The 21,426-nt window shown below is 32.4% G+C and overlaps 4 protein-coding genes across 8 annotated transcripts in view; 3 read left to right on the top strand and 1 right to left on the bottom strand.

Moving 5' to 3' along the window:
- LOC125052500 (solute carrier family 12 member 4) overlaps positions 1 to 21,426 on the bottom strand; it is a 178,655-nt gene that overhangs the window by 57,456 nt on the left and 99,773 nt on the right. The window lies entirely within an intron of this gene.
- LOC125052585 (trypsin CFT-1-like) lies at positions 710 to 2,845 on the top strand. The gene is made up of 4 exons (XM_047653515.1): positions 710 to 832; positions 1,207 to 1,375; positions 1,648 to 1,912; positions 2,521 to 2,845. Exons 1-4 carry the CDS (start codon positions 754 to 756, stop codon positions 2,824 to 2,826), a joined length of 819 nt encoding a protein of 272 aa, XP_047509471.1. The 5' UTR covers positions 710 to 753; the 3' UTR covers positions 2,827 to 2,845.
- On the top strand, positions 6,114 to 7,933 carry LOC125052618 (trypsin CFT-1-like). The gene is made up of 4 exons (XM_047653565.1): positions 6,114 to 6,230; positions 6,420 to 6,582; positions 7,084 to 7,339; positions 7,566 to 7,933. Exons 1-4 carry the CDS (start codon positions 6,182 to 6,184, stop codon positions 7,860 to 7,862), a joined length of 765 nt encoding a protein of 254 aa, XP_047509521.1. The 5' UTR covers positions 6,114 to 6,181; the 3' UTR covers positions 7,863 to 7,933.
- On the top strand, positions 8,181 to 11,242 carry LOC125052608 (trypsin CFT-1-like). The gene is made up of 4 exons (XM_047653553.1): positions 8,181 to 8,320; positions 8,986 to 9,154; positions 9,780 to 10,035; positions 10,363 to 11,242. The coding sequence occupies exons 1-4, from the start codon at positions 8,275 to 8,277 to the stop codon at positions 10,657 to 10,659; spliced, it is 768 nt and encodes a 255-aa protein (XP_047509509.1). The 5' UTR covers positions 8,181 to 8,274; the 3' UTR covers positions 10,660 to 11,242.

The raw sequence follows: 21,426 nt of genomic DNA, 5'->3' as shown, positions 1-21,426 counted from the left end.
TCTTAAGCGCGTACATAAGTACACGCACCCTTTTTTTTCCAATAGCATATATCTAAATCCATTATAGTTTCGCCAGGAATAGAATTTAAGATCTTCACCAAAGTAAGGTGATATCCACTACATGGATAAAAGCTTGATATTTTAGCTCGGGGGTTTTGGAAATACCACCCTCTCTTTGTAACTTACGAGATTAATGGTTGTTTGGAAAGTCCAAGTTAAACTTATAACATTACTGACGAGCAAAGCCGCAATCAATTATTAATAAAACATAATAATATAATCTAAGGCTCGATTATCTGCTACTTTTAATGGTCCAAAGAATAGGCTAACTCGCTCTTACAACTTAATTACTAAAATAATATTGATGAAAATATTGATATATTTTACAACAATCTTACAACTAACCCTAACTTTGTTTATCATGCTCTCAATAAAGTTAAAGTTTCTATTTAGTTTTAGTTATTTTTTTTTCATTTTTGCTTATATTTTAATATAATTGATGTGTGAAACATTTGTGATGTCATATTTTCTTGTTTAATTATGCAATACACGTTGTTTTAGAACGTATAAATAAATAATTGATCTTCCGGGCATTTGTAAATAGCAAATTATCATATACATAAAAATAAATGAATTAAAATTTCTGTTATCTCGCCTTAATTCGACTTTAAGAGATTATTATATCTTGAAGGCTTATCCGTTATATATGATATAAGCGGTAGTATATACTTTTTTAAATAGTGCGAAGTAAATATGCGAATCCTTAGCGTCTTTTTGAGTCTCTGTGTTGTAAGTTCCTTGGCTTCTAGCTGCGGCTTACGTTTGCCGTCAGGTAAAATTGATACATTTGAAAAATATACACTTTTTATAATGCAGTTAGTCAACAGACTACATTTTAGTGGATCGAACTACATTCAATCCAGGAGTCAAAGTCAAGTCAAAAAAAATTTAATCATATATACGTATTACGTAGGTAACACACTTATGAACGTCAAAAAAAAGAAATGTATTGAAATGTATTTGAAATGCTTGTCAAGGAAAAAGTTGTCTTGGGTTGGAAACCGCTAACCTGTACATTGAAATGTTTTTAATAACAAACACCTACTAAGGGATCAGAATATTATAATGCTGTAATGTTGTAAGAACACAGCTATGTTCAATCTAATGCTAACCTAGCATAGTTAAAAAAATCTCATTTATTTTCAGGAAAGGAACGAAAGCCTAGAATAGTAGGCGGTACCGAGACCACTATAGACAAACATCCATCTGCTGCCGTACTTCTTGATTACAACCAGAATTTAAACCATCACTGGCACAAATGTAGTGCAGTCATTGTTAACGTAAGATCTGTTGTCACGGCTGCAGCCTGCGTAAGGTAATTCAAAAAGACAAACTATATTTATTTACATTTTTTACGAAGTGTTTATTAAGAAAAAGATGTTGGACTGTCTATGAATTTTTAGAAAAATCATAATATAGGAATATATTTTAATATGTGTAATCACTATGTAACTGATATATGTGGATATTAACCGTTAGTGACGGTTAACCTTGTGATGAAACCTTTTGTTTCATAGCAAATATAATTATAACGAAGAAGAATTTTTCATGAGTTATTACGTGTTTTGAAATTCAAATTGTTTTCAGAGAATTTATTCCAGTAACAACATGGCGAGTTCGCGTGGGCTCCAGCTTTTTATCCAGTGGTGGTGTCATACATACCGCCAGCAGATTATTTCTACACCCAGACTATAATATGTGCACTAGAGACAATGACATAGCTATTATTCGATTAGCCACTGCTATTGAGTACAATGAGAATGTCCAGCGCGCATACATTGCTGGCAAGAGCTATATCGTGTATGAGAATCAGGCCGTTGTTGCTGTGGGCTGGGGAATATACGACCAAGTGGTAAGTCAAAATACTAAAGAAATGGAAGTCTTTAGTCAAATTGTTTTAAACTCAAACTCAAACTCAAAATCAAAATATCTTTATTCATGTAGGTAAACAAGTACACTTATGAATTGTCAAGTTAAATTAATTGTAAATTTACATTTACTACCAGTTCGCAAGTCAAGGGCGTAGAGCGGGTAAGAAGAACTGGCAAGAAACTTTCCGCCACTCTTTTTAATCGCCAAGTATTGTCATACAAATTGTTTGAACTGGAGCAAATCTATCCCAAGGATTAGGATCATTTAAGTATTCCTCTAATTTATAAAAAGCTTTATTGATTAATTTAAAGCTTTACGTAATTCGGGCTCAAGGGTCCTTAATTGGGTATAAATATTTGTTACTATTTTGAGGAAAAGCGTACATGTATGCAGGCGTAATCCGAAATGATAATATATATATATATGTTACATTATAGCAGATAAATTTCTATATTATAATATATACATTTATCTGCTCGTGTCGTTACATAGTAAATGCCTCTAATAAAAGAAGAACAATATTATTTATTGTGACAATTAAACATTTGACTTTGAAAAAAAACAATAAAATATTTTTTATTTTTTCAGACCTATCCAGGACGTGGCTCCGAACAGTTACGTGAGGTTGTGGTTCGCACCACTAATTGGGAAAAATGTGGTGAAGTCTACAAACGGAGGACTGGCTTAAACGTAAGCCAGAGTATGATTTGCACAAACACTGAGGTCGGTCGCAGACAGTGTCAAGGTGACACTGGCGGTCCGATCTATCATAATGGTGTCTTCGTTGGCGTTCATGTATGGGATGACGTAGAACGTGACTGCAGTAATCCTGATGTACCCGCAATTAATATGAAAGTTTCCAACTACGTCGACTGGATAAGCCAAAATGTTTAAAATAAATTTCAATGTATAATTTGTGTTTATTATTCATATTTATTAGATTATGTTGGCGTTTTCAGGAGTGTACTGAGCCTTTATGAATATTCTTAGCCTAGAATTTTTAATTGACATCTTGTGATGGACTCTGAGTCTATGATCACTAAACGTAGCCTGTATGTATTAAAAAATGATTTGAAGTTACTTACATAAATGATGAAGTAAAACAAAAACAATGTAAATATGTTTGCTCCTTGCTTGATCGGGGAGCGTATGGTGACACAGTGTCAATTGTGTTTTTATCACTGAACTACCCAACTTATAATCTTTAATTACAGTTAATTAATAGAAACCATTTCTGTGTCTATTTTATAAATTTAAACATAACATTTGTAAAAATAGTCTGTGGTTAAAAATTTTATGTCTGTTTTGTATGTAGGTAGGTTTCAACCTACTAAAGGTATTCTTTTGTGGTTTTATAAATATAGCTGAAGGAACCTTTAGACTAACTTTTAATTGAAATTTGATGTCAGGGAAAATGTTATTGGTTATTTATATATTACTTAACGAACGCCTGTTAAAAATTACATAGCAATATCACTATTCCACAGCTTACAGGCTATAAAAATGATATATTTTATCTATACAGCAAAAATATTTTAATTGCCTTACATTCCCTGACTGGATTACTTGATTTAATTAATCAACCTTCTGTGACTACTATATATGTCGATCAAAGTCGAGTCGAATCGATTCATTTGTTTAAATAATGTTGTCTAGTCGCGTAGATAATGAGCATCTCACCGAATCATTTAGTCTTGTAATATTGCTCAACAATCGAGATTCATCTGTTCCTTAACAAACTATATGCACTTTCTTTTGTTTTTACAATATTTTAACGAGGTTTTGTTTGATTGTTAGACATTACCCCCTTCATGTTTTAACATCAGAACTAAATGTGATGGCTTAGATTTCTCCTTCTTTGTGCACAATCAATAATTATTGTTCGTACGGTAAAGGTGTTTGACGGGTTCGATGTTTACGTCGTGAGGAAATAAGAACTGTAGATTTCTATAGAAAACACATTTGACAGCACTTTTTCCTTTACAGAAATACGTACGTCATGTGAAGAGTAGAGAGTAGAGAATTACGTAGCGCAAGATTTACGTCGGGTATTTTTAATATTTATTTAGAAGGTTTGTAGATGAAAAGCGAGTCATTCGGATATATAATTTAAAATTTGAATGTTAAAATCACCACGATAACAAAAGTATCAATAAATTATCTTACTTCTCGTGCTTATAAAAATTGTTTAGGAATTTATTTACAGATTTCTTATAAGAAAACACTTTGTCGTCCTAGTGAATTTTGTTAGTGCTCTATTAAGCACACTACCTAACTGGAAATTTAAATATTGAAATAATTATGTTGTAGAACATAGACAATATCAATTTATTGTAAAATCGGATTCTTATTAATTTCTACTATTAACAAATAAAGTGATTAGAGAAGCAGAAAAGGAACGAACCATTAAGATTTGATATTGTCGAATTAATAACCCGGTGCACTCTGATTGATATTTACTGAGGGGTATCACAAGTATTATAGTTGTACCGTTTCACGAAGGCGTTGACGTCGTCAAATAGATTTTCTTAGATCTTTTCATGTTTGATGGATTCATTGGGCAACTAATAGTCCCGGTTTATCCATTAACACCTCAGCGTTCGGCATTATTGAGATCAGATACTTGTAATGATAGCATTGCATGATAAAAACCTCTAGAAGATGGGATTTCGGAAACTGTACCAAAAGAGATAAATGAGGTATGATTTAGACAGAAATCCATAATTTTCTCTTTCGAAGAATCTCATTGAATAGCGTTTTATTTGTACAAACATACTACCAGATAATTATTTTGTATCAGATAATATTACATAGAGTAAATAATAAAGGTAAAGGTGCAGATTACATATTTTCTCACATTTGTTATTACTATTTTTATTATATTAATTTTAATTATAAAATGACTAATAATATGTAACATTATTTGCATGTAACATTTGTAAATCTGGCACGTCCAGGATCTGAAGATTCAAAAAAATCTTGTCTAGCGGGATCGAATTTGCGGCCATTGACTTTTTGCGGTGACTGATGAACTGGTGCCAATTTGTTGGGGTGGATGTTTTAGATCCAAAAAAAACAAAAATAAGATGGCCGCCATACTCGGCTGAATTCGGCGTGGCTGAAATTCTGCAAGGCGTCTTCTACTTGGTCTGGCAGCACTTCGGCGTACCGCAAACTGGTCTCCAACTTTAATGCCACGAAAACGTCGACGGTGGTAGAGTGTGGCGGGTGGCGGTAGTCTGACGTTCCATTTTTTTTTTTTTTTTAATTTTGGCCAAAATATTAATCGAACTGTTTGGAGTATATTCTTTATATATATGAATATGATCATTTCCCCTAACTCACGGGTAATGTCGTCCTAAACTCTAGTCACCGTCATCTCGGGGCCGTCACACATATATTATATAGGTAAAATCTAAAACAAATATTTTATTATTTTCTGATTTAACCGAAACTGTAATATTAAGTAAATTCAAATAATGGTTAATAACTAGGTTAATTAATATTGTTGACCAGTCTGTTCAGTCATGTTACCTGTTTATACTTAATTATTTTTAATATAGTTTTTAGAACTTCTTATCAAATTTAACAAGAAATCTATAAGACATAGATTACACCAAATATAGATACAACTATCAATAAAAATGAATGCAATTGATTAAAAATATGTAAAAATTTATAATAGTTGCTATGGTTTTGTGATTTGTCATAAAACAAATCTTTCGGCTTTGCATCTGATAAGTTGTTAATTCTTGTAAGATATTATAAACATAAGGAAATAGAGGAGATATCGCTGGCATTTTACCAGAAGAAGGCCCGAACAATAGCTGAGAAATCTGCTTTAGTGACACGGTAAAATGCATATTATTAATATATTTGTATGCAATTATTCTTAACATTATTATTGTAGTGTAGTGAAATCACAATGAAATTAAATGTCTTATGAAATCTTGATTTTTCTTTCTTTGTAAAACAACAATAATGAAACATTCTAGAATAAGTGTAAAGAAATGCGCAACGAATACTCAACAAGTGTTTTCCAATTTATAAATAAATAGCAGTTGGCTAGTCAAGTCAGATTTCGACATTTTTTGTTGTGATATTTATTAATTAATACTTTTGATAAGATTTGTATTTCCAGTAATCAGGCAGCTTATCAAATGTTGACTCTTTAATAGTTCTGTTCGATCTAATATATAAAGAGAGATATTCTATTTAATGCCATAAGTATTTTTGGTAATTTACAAATATGCGTGTTTTAAGTATTGCCTTGATTCTCTGTTTGGCTGCTGTGTCAGGTTTGAATTTATTATTTTCTTAGTGTTTCATAATTTTGTTTTGATCTGAAAATTACGTTGAGTTTCTTATGTGGCAACATCTAGTATCTCATCATCATCATATCCCATGATCATTACAAACATGACCTAGAAAAAATTATTGGAACTATAGTTTTTGACAATGAATATTTATTCTTTTTGGATTTCCAGCCTCGCCTCAAGGGAGAATCGCCGGAGGAGCAGTTACTACAATCAACGAATACCCATACGTTGCTTCAGCTTTATACTCAAGAAACAACGTAGCCTGGATTCAGTCCTGTACTGGAGCAATCATAAATAATAGAGCTATCCTCTCCAGTGCTTCTTGCTACGTGTAAGTTTGTAACAGTTAATTAGATCTCTAAATATTTCTCTATTTATTTAATCTTGTCCTAAAGGTGCGTACAGACTATATAACATAACATGTTATACAACATTGCTATACAACATGTTTCAGATAATGTGGACACTGAATGTTATAAAACATGTTATAATAACATGTTATTGATATGTATGCTAGGACGAACCCAGCATCTACGTTTTTTTGTTTTTCTTTTGTTATTTAAAATGGTTATATAACATTGTTATTCTAATGTGTACAGTATTGTTTTATGTTAGAATGTTGAATAACAAGGTTACATAATGTGGACATGTTATAAAACACAAGTTATATAATATGTTACATAGTCAGTACGCACCCTTACAGATTAGATCAGAGATGCGCTCAAAAGTTTTGATTTAATAAATTAATTAGACCTAAGAGGTTTTATAAATCTCTTACATCTATTCCATTGTAGTTCTATTCCGTATCTGTAATTTTCCGTAATAATTTCAGAGGTGATCCATTGAGCCGTTGGAGGATTCGTGTGGGGTCTTCCAATGCTAACAGTGGTGGTATTGTACACAACGTCTTTTCGATCGTACTCAATGCTGGCTTTAATGCAGTAACAAGAGACAACGATATCGCTATCGTCCGATCCAGTACCGTGTTCACCTTTACTTCCTCTGTTAGGCCTGCCTCGATCGCTGGTGCTAACTATGTTGTACCTGACTACTCTCCTGTATGGGCTCTTGGTTGGGGACGTATTGGGGTACGTGAATAAATTTTTATTGTATTTTAAATTGTTCGTGTTTTCAAAATACTATTGAACTCAATCACTAGTTGTATATTTGTAAGTTTAAGTCTACAACCTATAATAATAAAGTTATTATAGATTGGGTTACTGAACCTAGCTCAAGTAAAATCAGGGATACGTTAGTAACAAACGCACATGAATATTTACTGCGATTAAATAATTAAATCCTTTCGATTTACAGCAAAATGCCGGTCCTTCTGAGCAGCTTCGTCGCGTTCAAGTCTGGACAGTAAATGACATCACATGCAGAAACGCATACCGACCTTTGGGCTTTACAGTGACCAACAACATGATCTGCAGTGGTTGGTTAAACACCGGTGGCCGAGGACAATGCGAGGGAGACAATGGTGGCCCTTTGATTTATAACAATCTCCTGGTCGGAGTCTACACATGGGGACAAGAATGCGGAAGCAGTAGATACCCCGATATCAACACCAAAGTATCACGTTATACCCAATGGATTACAAACAATGCTTAATTATATGAGAATTAAGACTGCCGATCTTGTATAAATACTTTTATTGAATTAAATATGTATGATATATTGTATATTTGATTGTCAAACCAAATCACAGTTTTTTATAAGTATTAATATTAAGAATATGAAAGTAAAGCCTACAAAAATAAAGTGCGCGCAGTGGGTATTATGGTTTCCTACTTGAATTCTACAATTTCTAGAAAGTATTCGGTATCACTTTATCCTACAACATCAGTACTTTCAACTAATATTTCTTAGTAACCACTTTCAATAAGTAGCGTATAGTTAAAATGATTCATAACTCCTCAAGGATTGCATATTTCTTTGATTGTTATCTATTATCACAGTAAATAAAACACTCTATATAAAATACACTGAACATTTTAATCAAGGTAGTGGACAATCGAGAACCATGCAGCCAATACAAATATTAGTTCTTTGTCTTACTATTGCATCGGGTAAGTTCGTTGTCTTATGTTTTTGTCAAAATTTGAGCCTCAAATCAATCTACACTACATATTATAAAGAGGAAATTTTTGATAATTTGTTTGCATTGAATGACAAAACTACTGGATACATTGGAAAAAAAAATTTACGATTTGAATTCTAAATTATTATTGACGAACATAGGCTTTGGAATATTTTGAAAAACGTTAGGGTATGAAAACTTTGATAATGTAACCCAATGTGTGAAAAAAATACAAAAACCATTACATCGCGTACAGTTTTATATAAAACATCAATATTCAATATCTACAAAAAGTCCGCGATTAATATCTAGCTGTGCAAAGCCGAGACTTAACGCTATTAGAATATGATTTGTATTTCATTAGTTAATTAATACGACCGTGTCTATCAACACTTAGAGTTGATTGAAAGTTTGAGTTTGAGTTTGAGTTGAAAGAGAGGAGCAGTCTCGATGGAGATTTTGTTTTGAACGCCTAACAGCTCTCAACGCATCTGCTCATAGTCTAGCTGACTGATTGCAAGATAAAGACTTAAAAAAAAAGAAAAAAAAGTTGTATGTTGTATCATAAGAGTTTATTTGGCTCCTTAATTCTCTAGTAAATTATATTATATAGCTTAAAATAGATAGAATGCAATACAATTTTCAATGTTTCAGCGGCTTCCGCGCCACAACAAAGGATTGCCGGAGGATCAGTGGCAGTTATAAGTTCATATCCGTTCGCTACCGCATTATTGAGGTCCAAGGACTATGTAACTTATTCCCAACTTTGCGCTGGCTCTATTCTCAACACAAAATCAGTTCTGACTGCGGCAAGCTGCTTCTTGTAAGTTATTAATAACTTACTTTGATTGCTTCGACGACTTATTCCAACAATTTGTAGCTTTATTTAGTTTTCATTCCATTCTTTTAAGTTTTTAGTAGATTTAATAAATGGAAAATAGGAATAATTAAATTTACAGAAAAACAGGAGAATTTCTTAAAGAGCAATTCAAAATCTGGGGCGCCGTTCTGGGCGTCCACCATGGGAAGGTTCAGCATTAGCAAGGACTCTGCGCTCAAAAAGTCTTTTATGAAAAGAGTGTACCAATTCTTAAAGACCGGCAACGTTCTCGCCCTCTGGCATTGAGTGTACTAACCTGTCCTGTCGAAATTAAAAGAACGTGTGTGTACTTACACGCGTTATAAGTTATACTCATTTGGTGACACTAACAATAGAACAAAATAACATGTTGACTATAGCTAACTTCAGGGTGTCGGTTTTTGCGACGGTGTGCGCGCGAAGAAGTATAACTTCAAAAATATCATCTAAAATCGAATCTCCCTTGGGATTTTGTATACGCCTACAAAGAAATAAATATACTCTAATATAAAGCTACACATATTTTAGAAAGCCTTAGTCAAAGAACATCTTCACACATTCCGAAATTAGATATAATATTTTATTTCAGCGGTGATAGTACAAGTTTATGGCGCATGAGAGTTGGGTCAAGCTGGGCGAATAGCGGTGGGTCTGTTCATGTTATAAACCGAGTAATCCTTAATCCGTACTACAATCCACGGATTCAAGACGGCGACATTGCTATCATCCAGAGCTCATCCAATTTCATTTATAGTAATTCTGTCAGGCCTGCCTCTATAGCGGGTGTTAATTATGTGCTCACCGACAATCAAGCAGTTTGGGCTGTAGGATGGGGTTCTACTTACGTAAGTAACATAAACTTCTATTACTAGACCATTTTGAATACAAAACATAAACTAACGCCAATATAGCTAAAGATGTATTACAATTATAATATGTATAACACGAACATCTAAGGTTAGAGAATGAATATAATAAAATACTCAATTTACAATTAGCTAAATAAGAATACACTTTCTTTTCTTTCTAAAGAATATTTACGTAAATGAAAAACAATAAACTTATTGATCATGTGGAAATAAATACTCTTAATGTACAAAGATTTTTCAAGATATGTTTCTCTTCGAAAAATTTTGTAGTAATTCTTTTAAAATAAAGATGTTTTTTTTCAGAATGGCGGTCCTCCTTCTGAACAATTACGGCACGTACAAATTTGGACAGTCAATCAGACAGTGTGTAAGAATAGATACAGATCTTTGAGTCGCACTGTGACGGACAACATGCTTTGTTCCGGCTGGCTGGATGTGGGAAGTCGAGATCAGTGTCAGTATGATGCTGGTGGTCCCCTAATTCACAACAATGCTGTAGTGGGCATCTGTTCTTGGGGTTACCAGTGTGGTACCCCAACATACCCCGGTGTCAATACTCGTGTCTCCCGTTACACCCCTTGGATACAAGCCAATGCCTAACTGAATAAACTTCTGAATAAATTGAATCGGAAATAAATGTGAATGCAGTTTCGTCGACTTGTGGTTAATATTTGGCACTGTTTCGTGTTTAGTAATATTAAATGTTTAATCTAAAGTAAATAAGTGTTATCAATTTATTGAATGGCTTTTCCTCCTATTAATCTTTTATTGGTAATTCAACATCTTTGATAAAACTTGTAATGTATAAACTTTTTCAGTGTAAGTCGTGTAAAATGTTAAGCAAGGAACTTGGAGGTCTGCCATAGTTTTGTTTTTATTTTAAAATTTAACAAAGATCGTACAATAACTTGTATACATTCGATGGTCCCACAGAATCAGCAATGAATAGCATTCTTTATATGAAATTGATACGTATTAGATATCGTTTAGCAAGTGGCAATCTTTAGCAATTAACCCGAGCTCGACCGCGATATTGGAATACTCTGTATGCGGGATCTAGTGATTATATCCTACGACATGGCAGTTTCCGCTACACTGTCTCTCAATAGTCCGCTACGAGTGCTATGGGATTTGCATCTACTTAGTATTATGGACTATAATGCATTATGTACTGTAGCGTAACGATAATTGAAAAAAAAAGCATAAAATGATTTAAATTAAACACTGAAGTTTATTGTGTTTTTAAAACAACAAAAACTTTATTATTAATTTAATATTGGAGACCTAAAACACAATTCTATGACGGTCCAGCGGCTGTCCTGTTTCATGAATTATAAAAAACTTTGAACACTTATATGTTTATGAAAACATCTCTTACAGGACAGAGTTATTGTCAGCCATTTTGAGTTAACGCCCGTATAATGTGCTATAGTAGCTCATACAATAGGCGAGTATAAGTTCCTCTTATCATCATACTCGTTTATCGCTTATTATAAAGCAGTTATATTATGATTATATTTCAATTATCAGAACTTGCATAAAAACCTATAATTTTATGACAAAAAATTAACAACGTGTGTCAGTTACAGGAAAGGATTACTGACTTTACGGCTATGATAATGGAAACATACAGAAATCTTTTGCAATGAAAAATGATTGAATAGTTTGTAAGCGTAAAATTAAAGTTGGAAGTCAAAAATGAAAAGTGTGGGTTAGATGAATACACAACAATGAATGGCGGCCGTGACCGCAGCAGCGCGCTATTCGCAGCACAATGGAACTCAAAATACGTCTATCAAATAAATTAAACTGTGGTTTTAATAAGTGTGACTATACATGTGTACTATACTATGTTAGGTACTATGTCTTATATGTGTATAAAACATAGTACCTAACATAGAGTAGAGGTGGCCAGGTGGCTTCAGCGTGTGACTCTTAACCTTGAGGTCGTGGACGAAACGAACATTTGTGACTAGTGTCATGTACTTATATATATACACACAAATAAATATGTATGGTAAACAATAAATAATTTTAAAACAAAGAATCAAAGAAACAGACGCAATCTGAGGCCAAGATTAGGCCAGACCATAATAAAGTTGTAGCGCCAGTTGATTATTATATAAGAAAAAATCCCATTAAGATAATTTTAATCTAGAGACTTTTTTTGAGACTATACAGTACATATAGTCTTTATAAAACACAAGTAACCCTCGCAAGGTAACTATGACATTTTTTTGCGAAAAAGCACTACCGACTTTAATAGCATTACGGTCGGGATGTCGAACTAACAGGATGGAGTTTACAAAAAATCGATACTTCGTATGACGATGTTTTAATTTTTATGTACTCGCTCGCTTCACGTCACTAACCTAATTTATCTTGAAAATGTCATGTTAAAACATTTTTTAAAGAATAATATGTGTTGGGTTTTGCAACGTCAAGGTCCTGCATTTGAACCTCGGTTGTATATCTAGTTTAATACATTATCAACTATTATCAATATATTATCTAGTTTATTTGTGGTTTTTTGAATACCAATGCCAGGTATTCAGGAATCCGCGAAAGAGAGAACTAGTGGGATGAATACAGAATACGAAAAAATTTGCCCTATATTATATTAAAACTAGTTATAAAAATGTTAACTTTCATTTACATTGTCTTATTATAAAACAAAGTTGGGTTTGTTCGAACTCTTATATCTCTAGAACGGCTGGTCTCATATTCATGGCTTAGACTAATTTGATTTGTTGTATTTATCTCCGACCCGATTAACAGAATTGGAACGTTGACGAAAAAAGAATTCAATACAAAATGTTCATGGGTAACTGAACTAAATCTTTAACTGCCCTGCGATTCTGTAACTCACTTTTCGAACTCACGCAGCGGTTTTCGCATCGGCGGTCGCTCTCAAATCAGCCGTGAAGCAGTCATTTTATGATTTGGCATTCTAATAAACAATAAACTACAAGCTCCCCCACCTTTTCAGAATGCCAAATCATAAAATGACTGATTCACGAATGATTTGAGAGCGACCGCCGATGCGAAAACCGCTGTGTCAGTTCGAAAAGTGAGTTACAGAATCGCAGGGCAGTTAAAGATTTAGTGGTCATACCGTCGATACGGTAAACTCTCCTCTCAAATTAAACTACGTGTTTAAATAATATTTTCGAATATATTCGAATGTCAAATTCGGTTGTCAAATGTTTATGCGTGCGTTCAGAAATTTATTTTGTGTAAACTAAGGAAACCACAACAAATCAAGGCACATTGTTACTTTAATTGGAATTCGGTGATAGTAACTTAATATTATATTACTTTCATAAAATCATGAATTAAGTCTAGATCCGACTCATGCCGACAACGTACGAATTCACCCGAATACCTGCATCGATTTTTACTTGAACTTGCTCTGGTTCATACATGGCGTTTTATTACATTTATAAGGGGCGGTCACGGTTGCTTCGAAGGTATTTTCGCGGTTCTATTATCGAATTACTTAATAGCCACTAAATAACGGATATAGTTACAGTTTTTAATGCAAAAAGCTTTTACAGTGATAGTAAGTTACTTTAGTATGTCAAGTACTTAACTAATAAGACCTGAAAGAAAACACGCATTCATTAAAAACTATCTCGATCGCGGGATTTTGAATTTTGCATTATCTTACGTATATTTACGCCTTTGTCTCTTTCTGCCCAATTTTGTCCAAGCTATAATAAAAAGAGATAGATCAGTATCATAGTTAAAACGGTGGACTTAGACTGCTTTTTTTTTAAATTTTTCATATAAATATATCCTATATATTGTCAGCGCTCCAAAATTGGTTGGTATATTTCGCCTGACCTTGATTTTTTTACTGTTTACCATGTAGTTCTAAATATTTTTATAAAATGTATTAAAATAAAACAGTTCTCATATACAAAATGCGCTACATTAGTCGAAAATCTTCAATTATTAAGTCTCATATATTAAATATAAAACGCTACATTACCAGACTATGACAATGAAAATGTTTGTGAACCTTGAAAGGGCCCTTCGCAATGAATATATTATCAAGAACACAACGTAAAGCTATAATTACATCGCCCTTGAAAATAGACTGACATTGTATGAATATGTGATATCGATTGCTGTACTTTTATTCAATACGTGGTTTTCCGTAGTCTATTTATATATAGTATATATTTATACAGCAAATATAAACTGATATTATATGGTCCACATCATGTTTACTCATTTACATTTGATACGATACATAAGATACACTATAATGTCGGTTTTGTTAATCCGAGAGAACATAAACAATTCTATGTATCTTAACGGCATGCGCAAGAGTATGCAACTGGTATTATATTGATAAATGCTTTAGTTCCTTGAAAGCTTTAACAGTATTCCTTGCAATTTTTCCACAATGGTATCTATAAGTTATCATCCATAACACTTTTATCTGAAAAAGAACAATATTACTAAGTATAAAAGAGTAATAAATAACGTTTCTCTCATAGCCGAAAAAGTTGCGTCAGCTTGTAAGTAATTCAAGGCGTATAGAATAACCCTTAGTCTAATACAAGCTATTTCCCTCAATATTAAATATTCAACTTCTGCGAGGTTCTATCTTTAGCCTTGGCATATATGCCCCTAAACTTATTATTCTTATATAATGGTTTAAAATCCTGCTACCGAAGAAACTATCCTTTTATTTCACATTCCTTTTTAAATTTGAAACAATTGCAAAAATGTTATGTTAGAATACTTAAAACTTGTTGGAACAAAGTTGTAAATCAATGGATAACTTACATAATATTGCCCGTTGCCTTACAACTTTTGTAACCTGCTTCTTTAAGTGAAACTTCTTTATCGACGTATGGGAGAAATTTATGTAAAAAATCGTCACGTTTTACGGTTACGCGCCATGTTGCTTTTTTTAATACTAACAACAAATTGCTTGATCGATCGCAGGTTGAATCCGATATTTTATGATTCCGATATAATGGAATGGCCATTTCAAAACTTTCAAATTAGTCGGAGAAAACCTTGAAATTAGTCGGATTACTTCAAGTAAATGCAATTAATGAAATTCTGTAATAATCTTAGCAGTAATAATTGCATTATTTGAATTCATGTCTATGATAATAAAAGCCTTTTGTTAAACTTTATCTAATTTAACTTTATTTAACCAATTTCTGTAAAGTTGCATAATATAGTAGATCATTTTTCGAAAAATAAGGTCATAAAGAAGTTTTACTTCTTACGTGTGTACACTAGTACACGCACAATTTTTTTATATTTTGATATGTATGTTTTTGTAAGGTATTAAAGTATAAATAAATAAAAAATATTCAAGTACATATTTGTATCTTTCGTATTAACCCATCCTTTAACACAGCATTTTCTTTGTTCTGTTAGTTTTTCGTCTATCCCCATAAACCATCGTTTGCATGTAAAAGAACATCCAAAAATAAGTGGATGTTATAGTATATTGAGGAAGTGTAGGTTAACGTGAAGGCAGACTTTACGTCACCATCGAATTACGCTGTAGTGTTTAGTTTATTTTCTACGGATTACGTACTTTCAAGCTGAGCTTTTAAACTGTTTTGTAAATATTTAGACAGGATTTATGAACCTCTTTGTGGGTAGTAATTAAGTTAAATATTATAGAATAAAGAAAATATTATGTGACACACCTGGTAAAAAGTCAGGAATTGTTTTTCATACATGTAATTTAAGGAGAACAGCTGTATAAAAATATTAGCTGAGTCATCTATAAAAATAATGACAAAACTTCTCAACAAATTATATGGAGTGCTCTCATTTTACGCTACGACGTTTTTCTTAATCTGGGTCAACTGAATTTTCGATAGTTTTTTATTTTTTGTCGTATATCCAAGGTTGTGGAGATTACTCGCGTACTTATGTTGAAATGACATCTAAAGAAATTAGTTTCACTGTTTTTAGACTAAATAAATACTAATAACTACTTCTGTCAAAAAAAACTTACCTTGCGAAATACTACTGTAGCCATCCGGCGTGATTAGCGGAGTTTCTCCACTGCTAAACATTTTGCGGAACACTACACACTTCTTACATTAATCCACTCATTTTTGAGTATTTTTTTGTATTCCAAAAATATGTTTTTAATACCTTTATTTTTGTACAAAAACATGCACAATGTATGTATTATTATTAGAAAGTCTGTCCGGATTCGAATTAATAAAAATACGAGTTTCGTTTCGTGTAGATTCACATAATGGTTTAACTAATTTATATTACGTTACTTTACTGTTAGTAATAATACAGCTAAGTATTTTTAAGTTACATAACTTATAGAATCTAATTCGTTCATTAATGTTATATGTTATTGAACATTATTTAATATAATATGGTTCTAATTCAGTATAATGTTTGCAATATAAGAATCTTTATTTTAAACGGATTAATACATCATGTCTATTAATATAACAAAACAGGTATGTAATTTAATCCATATTGTTTTATTAGAATAGCTGAACGTAATTAAGTTAATTCGTAGATATGTGAATGTTCATTTTATTTTAATTAGTCTATACTTTCTTATAAAAAATTAAAGTTAAGTTATATTTTAGTTACATAATAACACAAGCTAACAAGAAGTGTACATATTCATAAAAATCCAGTCACTGTTTTGCACTGGGTGACACCAATTCGATATCGCTATGAATGGAAATTTGCGCGAAACTGAGCTTTATCACTTTTTAAATAATAACAAATTTAAAATATGCAGACCCGTAGAAAGGTTTACTAATTTAATATTCACATACACTATATATTTAGAAAGTCAAAACACTTCTATCATTCATATTTTGTATACTACAGGACAACGTTTTTACATTTTTCGATTTTCCAATAAAGAAAAGCACCGTAACAATTGTTATTTTCGCAAATGTTCCCCGCACGCACGTCGGGGCTAGCTCGTGGTTCGCTACCACTGCCAAGTTGGGGGTGGTACCACCACTAGTTGGATACAATAAACACGAAGGGTGGCGTACCTCCCTTACTGTTTTAGGAGAATTCTACGTTCAAAGAAATATACATCAGCTTTATAGTACACGCAACATATCCAGTGAGGAATGCTCTAAAATAAATCTTGTGTATTTTTAATAAGACCTTTTAATATTCCTTAATAGGACATGGCAAAGTATTTATATTTTTTTAAAATCGAGTCTTATGTCGTCTTACTAGCTAATCAAAATACGTATATATTATCGGGAATAAGCCGAAGCTACAGTACGTTGAATATACCGAGACCTTACACACGACCATGCGACACTAAACTAATAACAGCTATTTTATAATATTTTTATGAAAACATTTATGAGAAATTATTTTAATACATCTTTGTACATATATTATGGCATTTCATAAAATTAAAGAATCCTATATAACAACTTAATATGAAAAGAAATGATAAACAAAGTATCCAGCTTTGTTTGAAATTCCACAGAAATGAATTATTTCTAATTATATCTCTCGAAAGAAATTCTGTAGCCGAGAATTTTTTTCCATTCCTTATTTTCAACAAAAGAAATGTACATTTTGTAATTTTATTGTTTGCAAACCTAATTAGTTTATAGTAACTAGTTAATATAACTAACTATAATTCGATAGAATGTCTATGTATGTACTTATGTATTAGGAGGCAAACGGGCAGGAGGCTCACCTGATGTTAAGTGATACCGCCGCCCATGGACACTCACACTGCCAGAAGGCTCGCAAGTGCATTGCCGGCCTTTAAAAAATAAAAAAAAAATCATAAAATTGTTGGTAATTTTATCAGTCAACGTAGAAGCTATGAGTAGGTTGACGATTCGATTTTTATATTTTTGTATAATTATCTATGTTTAATTTCGTCCCCCTGTATGCATGTGTTCTTGCGCCATCACCATCAACACAAAAAGCTTCATACAATATTTATGCCCTTCAAATATAAATAAACTAGTCTGCACTTATTTTTATTATTATTCTAATAGAACATTTTTAATAGTGAGTTGTTTATCCCTTCTATATTTTGTTTTTTGTTTGAGACCGCAATACATTTATTAACAGTGAAGCACCGTAATTGATATAAAATTAATGATGTAATGTATATATAGTATAAAGGTGGGAACTGACCAACGTTACGAGGTGTAATGTAACACGTTACACAGCGAGCATTCGTGCAGTCAGTACGTCGTGTTACGGGGAAACCAGCGAGCAACGAGCCGCTCGTTGTTCGCTTAGTGTGCTCCACCCGGCTGTCGGTTTTTCGGCAAATCCTTTGACTGTTACGCGGTTCAGTCAGTACGCGTCGCACGTCGCGAGTGATCATGATTATGATTTTCTATAAATTGTGTCTTTTAACGTGACAACGTCTTATAATTCGATAGAGCCGGCTGCACGCACGAAAAAACATGACTCATGCGGCGTTACCTCGCTCTGAGGCGTTACCTCGCTCTGAGGCGTTACCTCGCTCTGAGGCGTTCCATTTAAAATTGACATTATTGTATTTATGCGTACAAATAAATGTAACTTGATCAATTCAATTGTGATTTCCATTTACCTCCTTCTCTATATCCATACAAAATACCTATCAAACAAATAAAATTTAATTTTTTTTTTTGAAAAAAAAATCATATATATCAATATTTTTTTATGACGTTGTCACGTTCAACTATCGTCAGTAAACCGACTTTACAGACAACCGTTTTTTTTAAGTACTTTTGGTCCAATTAAATTCAGGAGTTGTTAAAAATCGATCGGAGAGATGCGTACGAAGTTTTTATTATTTATACTGTCCAGTAATCATTTGGTTTTTTAAAATTGCTATCATTGACAATTGCTATCACCTTAACATTTTGTACCATATTCTTGCAATAAATCAATTATTATAACAAGCATACAATATACATAATTTACAATACATTAAACAACAACTTTGTAGACATACTAAAGAACTTACTATGTTTGTTTTAAGACAGCAGACTACGTAGTACATATCTTTGTATCTAATATTATTACTGTTACTTATAAAGATCAACATCTCAAAATAGTGTTTGTGTGTTTAAGTCTGAAACGTTATAAGGTTCCTCACGAGCCTTAAAGGCGACGTCTATTTCAAGCTCCTAGCGGAATAATTAACTTGATTACGCAGGGTTTATTGGTGGGCCGAAGGCTATTTCACAACCTTATTGAAAACTATACGGGCTGTATTTCGGATAAATATACGATTATAGTCATGTATCAGTGCCCGTTCATTAGTAACGGACTAAACAACTTCATAACCTATTTATATTTAATATAGAAACTATGCATTTAATTTGATGTTGATTAATTTATCTGCTTGATGAATTATTTTCTATATTTTGTACTCCGTTAATTATTGTAAGCGTATTGCGTGTACATAATGTGGTATAGTTATTATATATTATATATACTATTACTATTTAATATTCATAAGAACAACTTAACTCATAAGCCCGGCTATTTGCTAAGAATAAGACTAAGTACTAGTTACTACTTCTGCCTCTATTCCTCGTCAGATTGTTGAACATGTTTCGCCACTACATAGATTTATACAAAATAAATTGAAAATCTGACGTAACCTTTAACAGAAAATATATTTTCAGTTGTCGAGTATTTTTCTTTATTTATAAACTTGTCATTCAAAATTTGTGTCGATCACATCGCTTGATTCATGGACAAATATATTCCGCCGATTGCGGGAGGCGGGTGGGAGTTTTGTTTTTGCTCGTTATAATAGTTATAATTTATTATCTGTTTATTGAAAATTATGCAGAAACTTAATTTGTTTAACTAGTTAGACGCTACAGGGTGCTCTAATGAGATGCGCGAACGCATCCACATAGTTGAGAAAATAATGTACACCATTAAAATGTTATGACGTCTAAAATAGTGACTACTATGTTAGACGTCATAATATTTTAAATAAATAAATTTCTCGTAAATAACAATTTTATATGGCATTTTAGGATGCATAAATAATACATATCATTTTTATGATACCTCTATAGTTCGATGATATTAATGCTACTTATAATATAATGTTTCCTAATATATGAAATTATCATTTGATTAAAGCTTATCATAAAATTTACATATTTTAGCCTTTTGCTATTAATAAAAACGTTGGTAGATAATGACTTCGAAGTCACGTAGATTCTCCAACCTTAAATTTTTATTATAGACAGTTTTTCATTGTTCAAATTTGTATCGACAAGTAAGTGTCCCTGACCGATTTGCGGACGTGTCTTCTCTTAACCTGATATCTAGAATGATAATGTTATAAGAATTAAGGCAAGTACGCGCTTCTTCCCTACAGAATAAAATACAATACATAGAATAGAGGGGACTCTATTCAATAACCCCAAGATCATGACCCTGATTCTGGGTTAAAGTAATCAGTTACCAAACATAATAATAATAATACAATCATATTATATTTGTACTTTTTAAAATGTGCGGAACGAAATCCAATAGCTTTGGTTTTTATCGTAAAAAGAAAAAAAAATAACTTTCGTAACTTACTATAACCAAATCAAAAGAGTTGTGATACTAATGTGATATAAAAATAATAACAACGTCGCGATGAGACCAATACGTCAGCTTTTCGGGACTTCCGGGCTCACCGTGACATGCTGTTACAATTAATTCTCGCGAAATTGTAGCAGATGTGACTGACAGCCCCGGCCAACAGCGTAGCGAGACTAAATGGTGAAACTTTTATTAAAAATTAAAACTAGCTTGGAACTACAATAATTTAGTTTTGTAACATTTGAAACCTATACATATTTTTATTAAATTATTAATTCTTATGAACTCATATTGATAAATATGCTCCGTGGGTCATGCGCTTAGTTTTATTTAAAACCTTCAACCCAGAGACCTACATACACTTGGCTATAAAATAATTAGTCAACCAGATGAAATCTATGCTATTTGGTCTGTCCCTGTTATCGGTCCGGTTTTTTCTGGTTTTGTTTTACGGAAATGGTAACAATGGTATAATACGTAAGCTACCTAATCCTCTCGAAAGTGCAAGGAACAACAGGTAATGTTATTATTGTGTTATCGTTGCTTTGTTATTCTCTAAGATATTACTTTGCATACTTCCGAATTGCAGTTGTTAAGCGTTTGGTGCAAGCTGTGCACCAATTACTATTTACTGACACAAATAATTTCACGTAACTTCATACACACACTTATCTGAATTTAGAAAAACTGAAGCTGTATCTGACTGAATTGGTTTTACAAATACGAGGTGATTTTGTCAAGCCTTTTCCAGATTGTAGATAAAAAAATAAAGTAAACAAATAAATAATGTTAAGTGTG

This window comes from Pieris napi, chromosome 1 (genome assembly GCF_905475465.1).
Source record: "Pieris napi chromosome 1, ilPieNapi1.2, whole genome shotgun sequence".
In the NCBI taxonomy this organism is placed as follows: Eukaryota; Metazoa; Arthropoda; class Insecta; order Lepidoptera; family Pieridae; genus Pieris; species Pieris napi.
The sequence above is the reverse complement of the archived record's forward strand: the minus strand, read 5'-3'. Positions and strand labels throughout refer to the sequence as shown.

What these genes read in the sequence shown, in the direction of transcription:
- LOC125052585 (XM_047653515.1), top strand. Translation starts at nt 754, where the DNA reads ATGCGAATCCTTAGCGTCTTTTTGAGTCTCTGTGTTGTAAGTTCCTTG. An exon ending in ACGGCTGCAGCCTGCGTAAG is followed by an intron (nt 1,376 to 1,647) that starts GTAATTCAAAAA and finishes AATTGTTTTCAG; the next exon opens with AGAATTTATTCCAGTAACAA. An exon ending in GGGGAATATACGACCAAGTG is followed by an intron (nt 1,913 to 2,520) that starts GTAAGTCAAAAT and finishes TTATTTTTTCAG; the next exon opens with ACCTATCCAGGACGTGGCTC.
- LOC125052618 (XM_047653565.1), top strand. Translation starts at nt 6,182, where the DNA reads ATGCGTGTTTTAAGTATTGCCTTGATTCTCTGTTTGGCTGCTGTGTCA. An exon ending in CTGTTTGGCTGCTGTGTCAG is followed by an intron (nt 6,231 to 6,419) that starts GTTTGAATTTAT and finishes TTGGATTTCCAG; the next exon opens with CCTCGCCTCAAGGGAGAATC. An exon ending in TCCAGTGCTTCTTGCTACGT is followed by an intron (nt 6,583 to 7,083) that starts GTAAGTTTGTAA and finishes TAATAATTTCAG; the next exon opens with AGGTGATCCATTGAGCCGTT.
- LOC125052608 (XM_047653553.1), top strand. Translation starts at nt 8,275, where the DNA reads ATGCAGCCAATACAAATATTAGTTCTTTGTCTTACTATTGCATCGG. An exon ending in TTGTCTTACTATTGCATCGG is followed by an intron (nt 8,321 to 8,985) that starts GTAAGTTCGTTG and finishes TCAATGTTTCAG; the next exon opens with CGGCTTCCGCGCCACAACAA. An exon ending in TAGGATGGGGTTCTACTTAC is followed by an intron (nt 10,036 to 10,362) that starts GTAAGTAACATA and finishes GTTTTTTTTCAG; the next exon opens with AATGGCGGTCCTCCTTCTGA.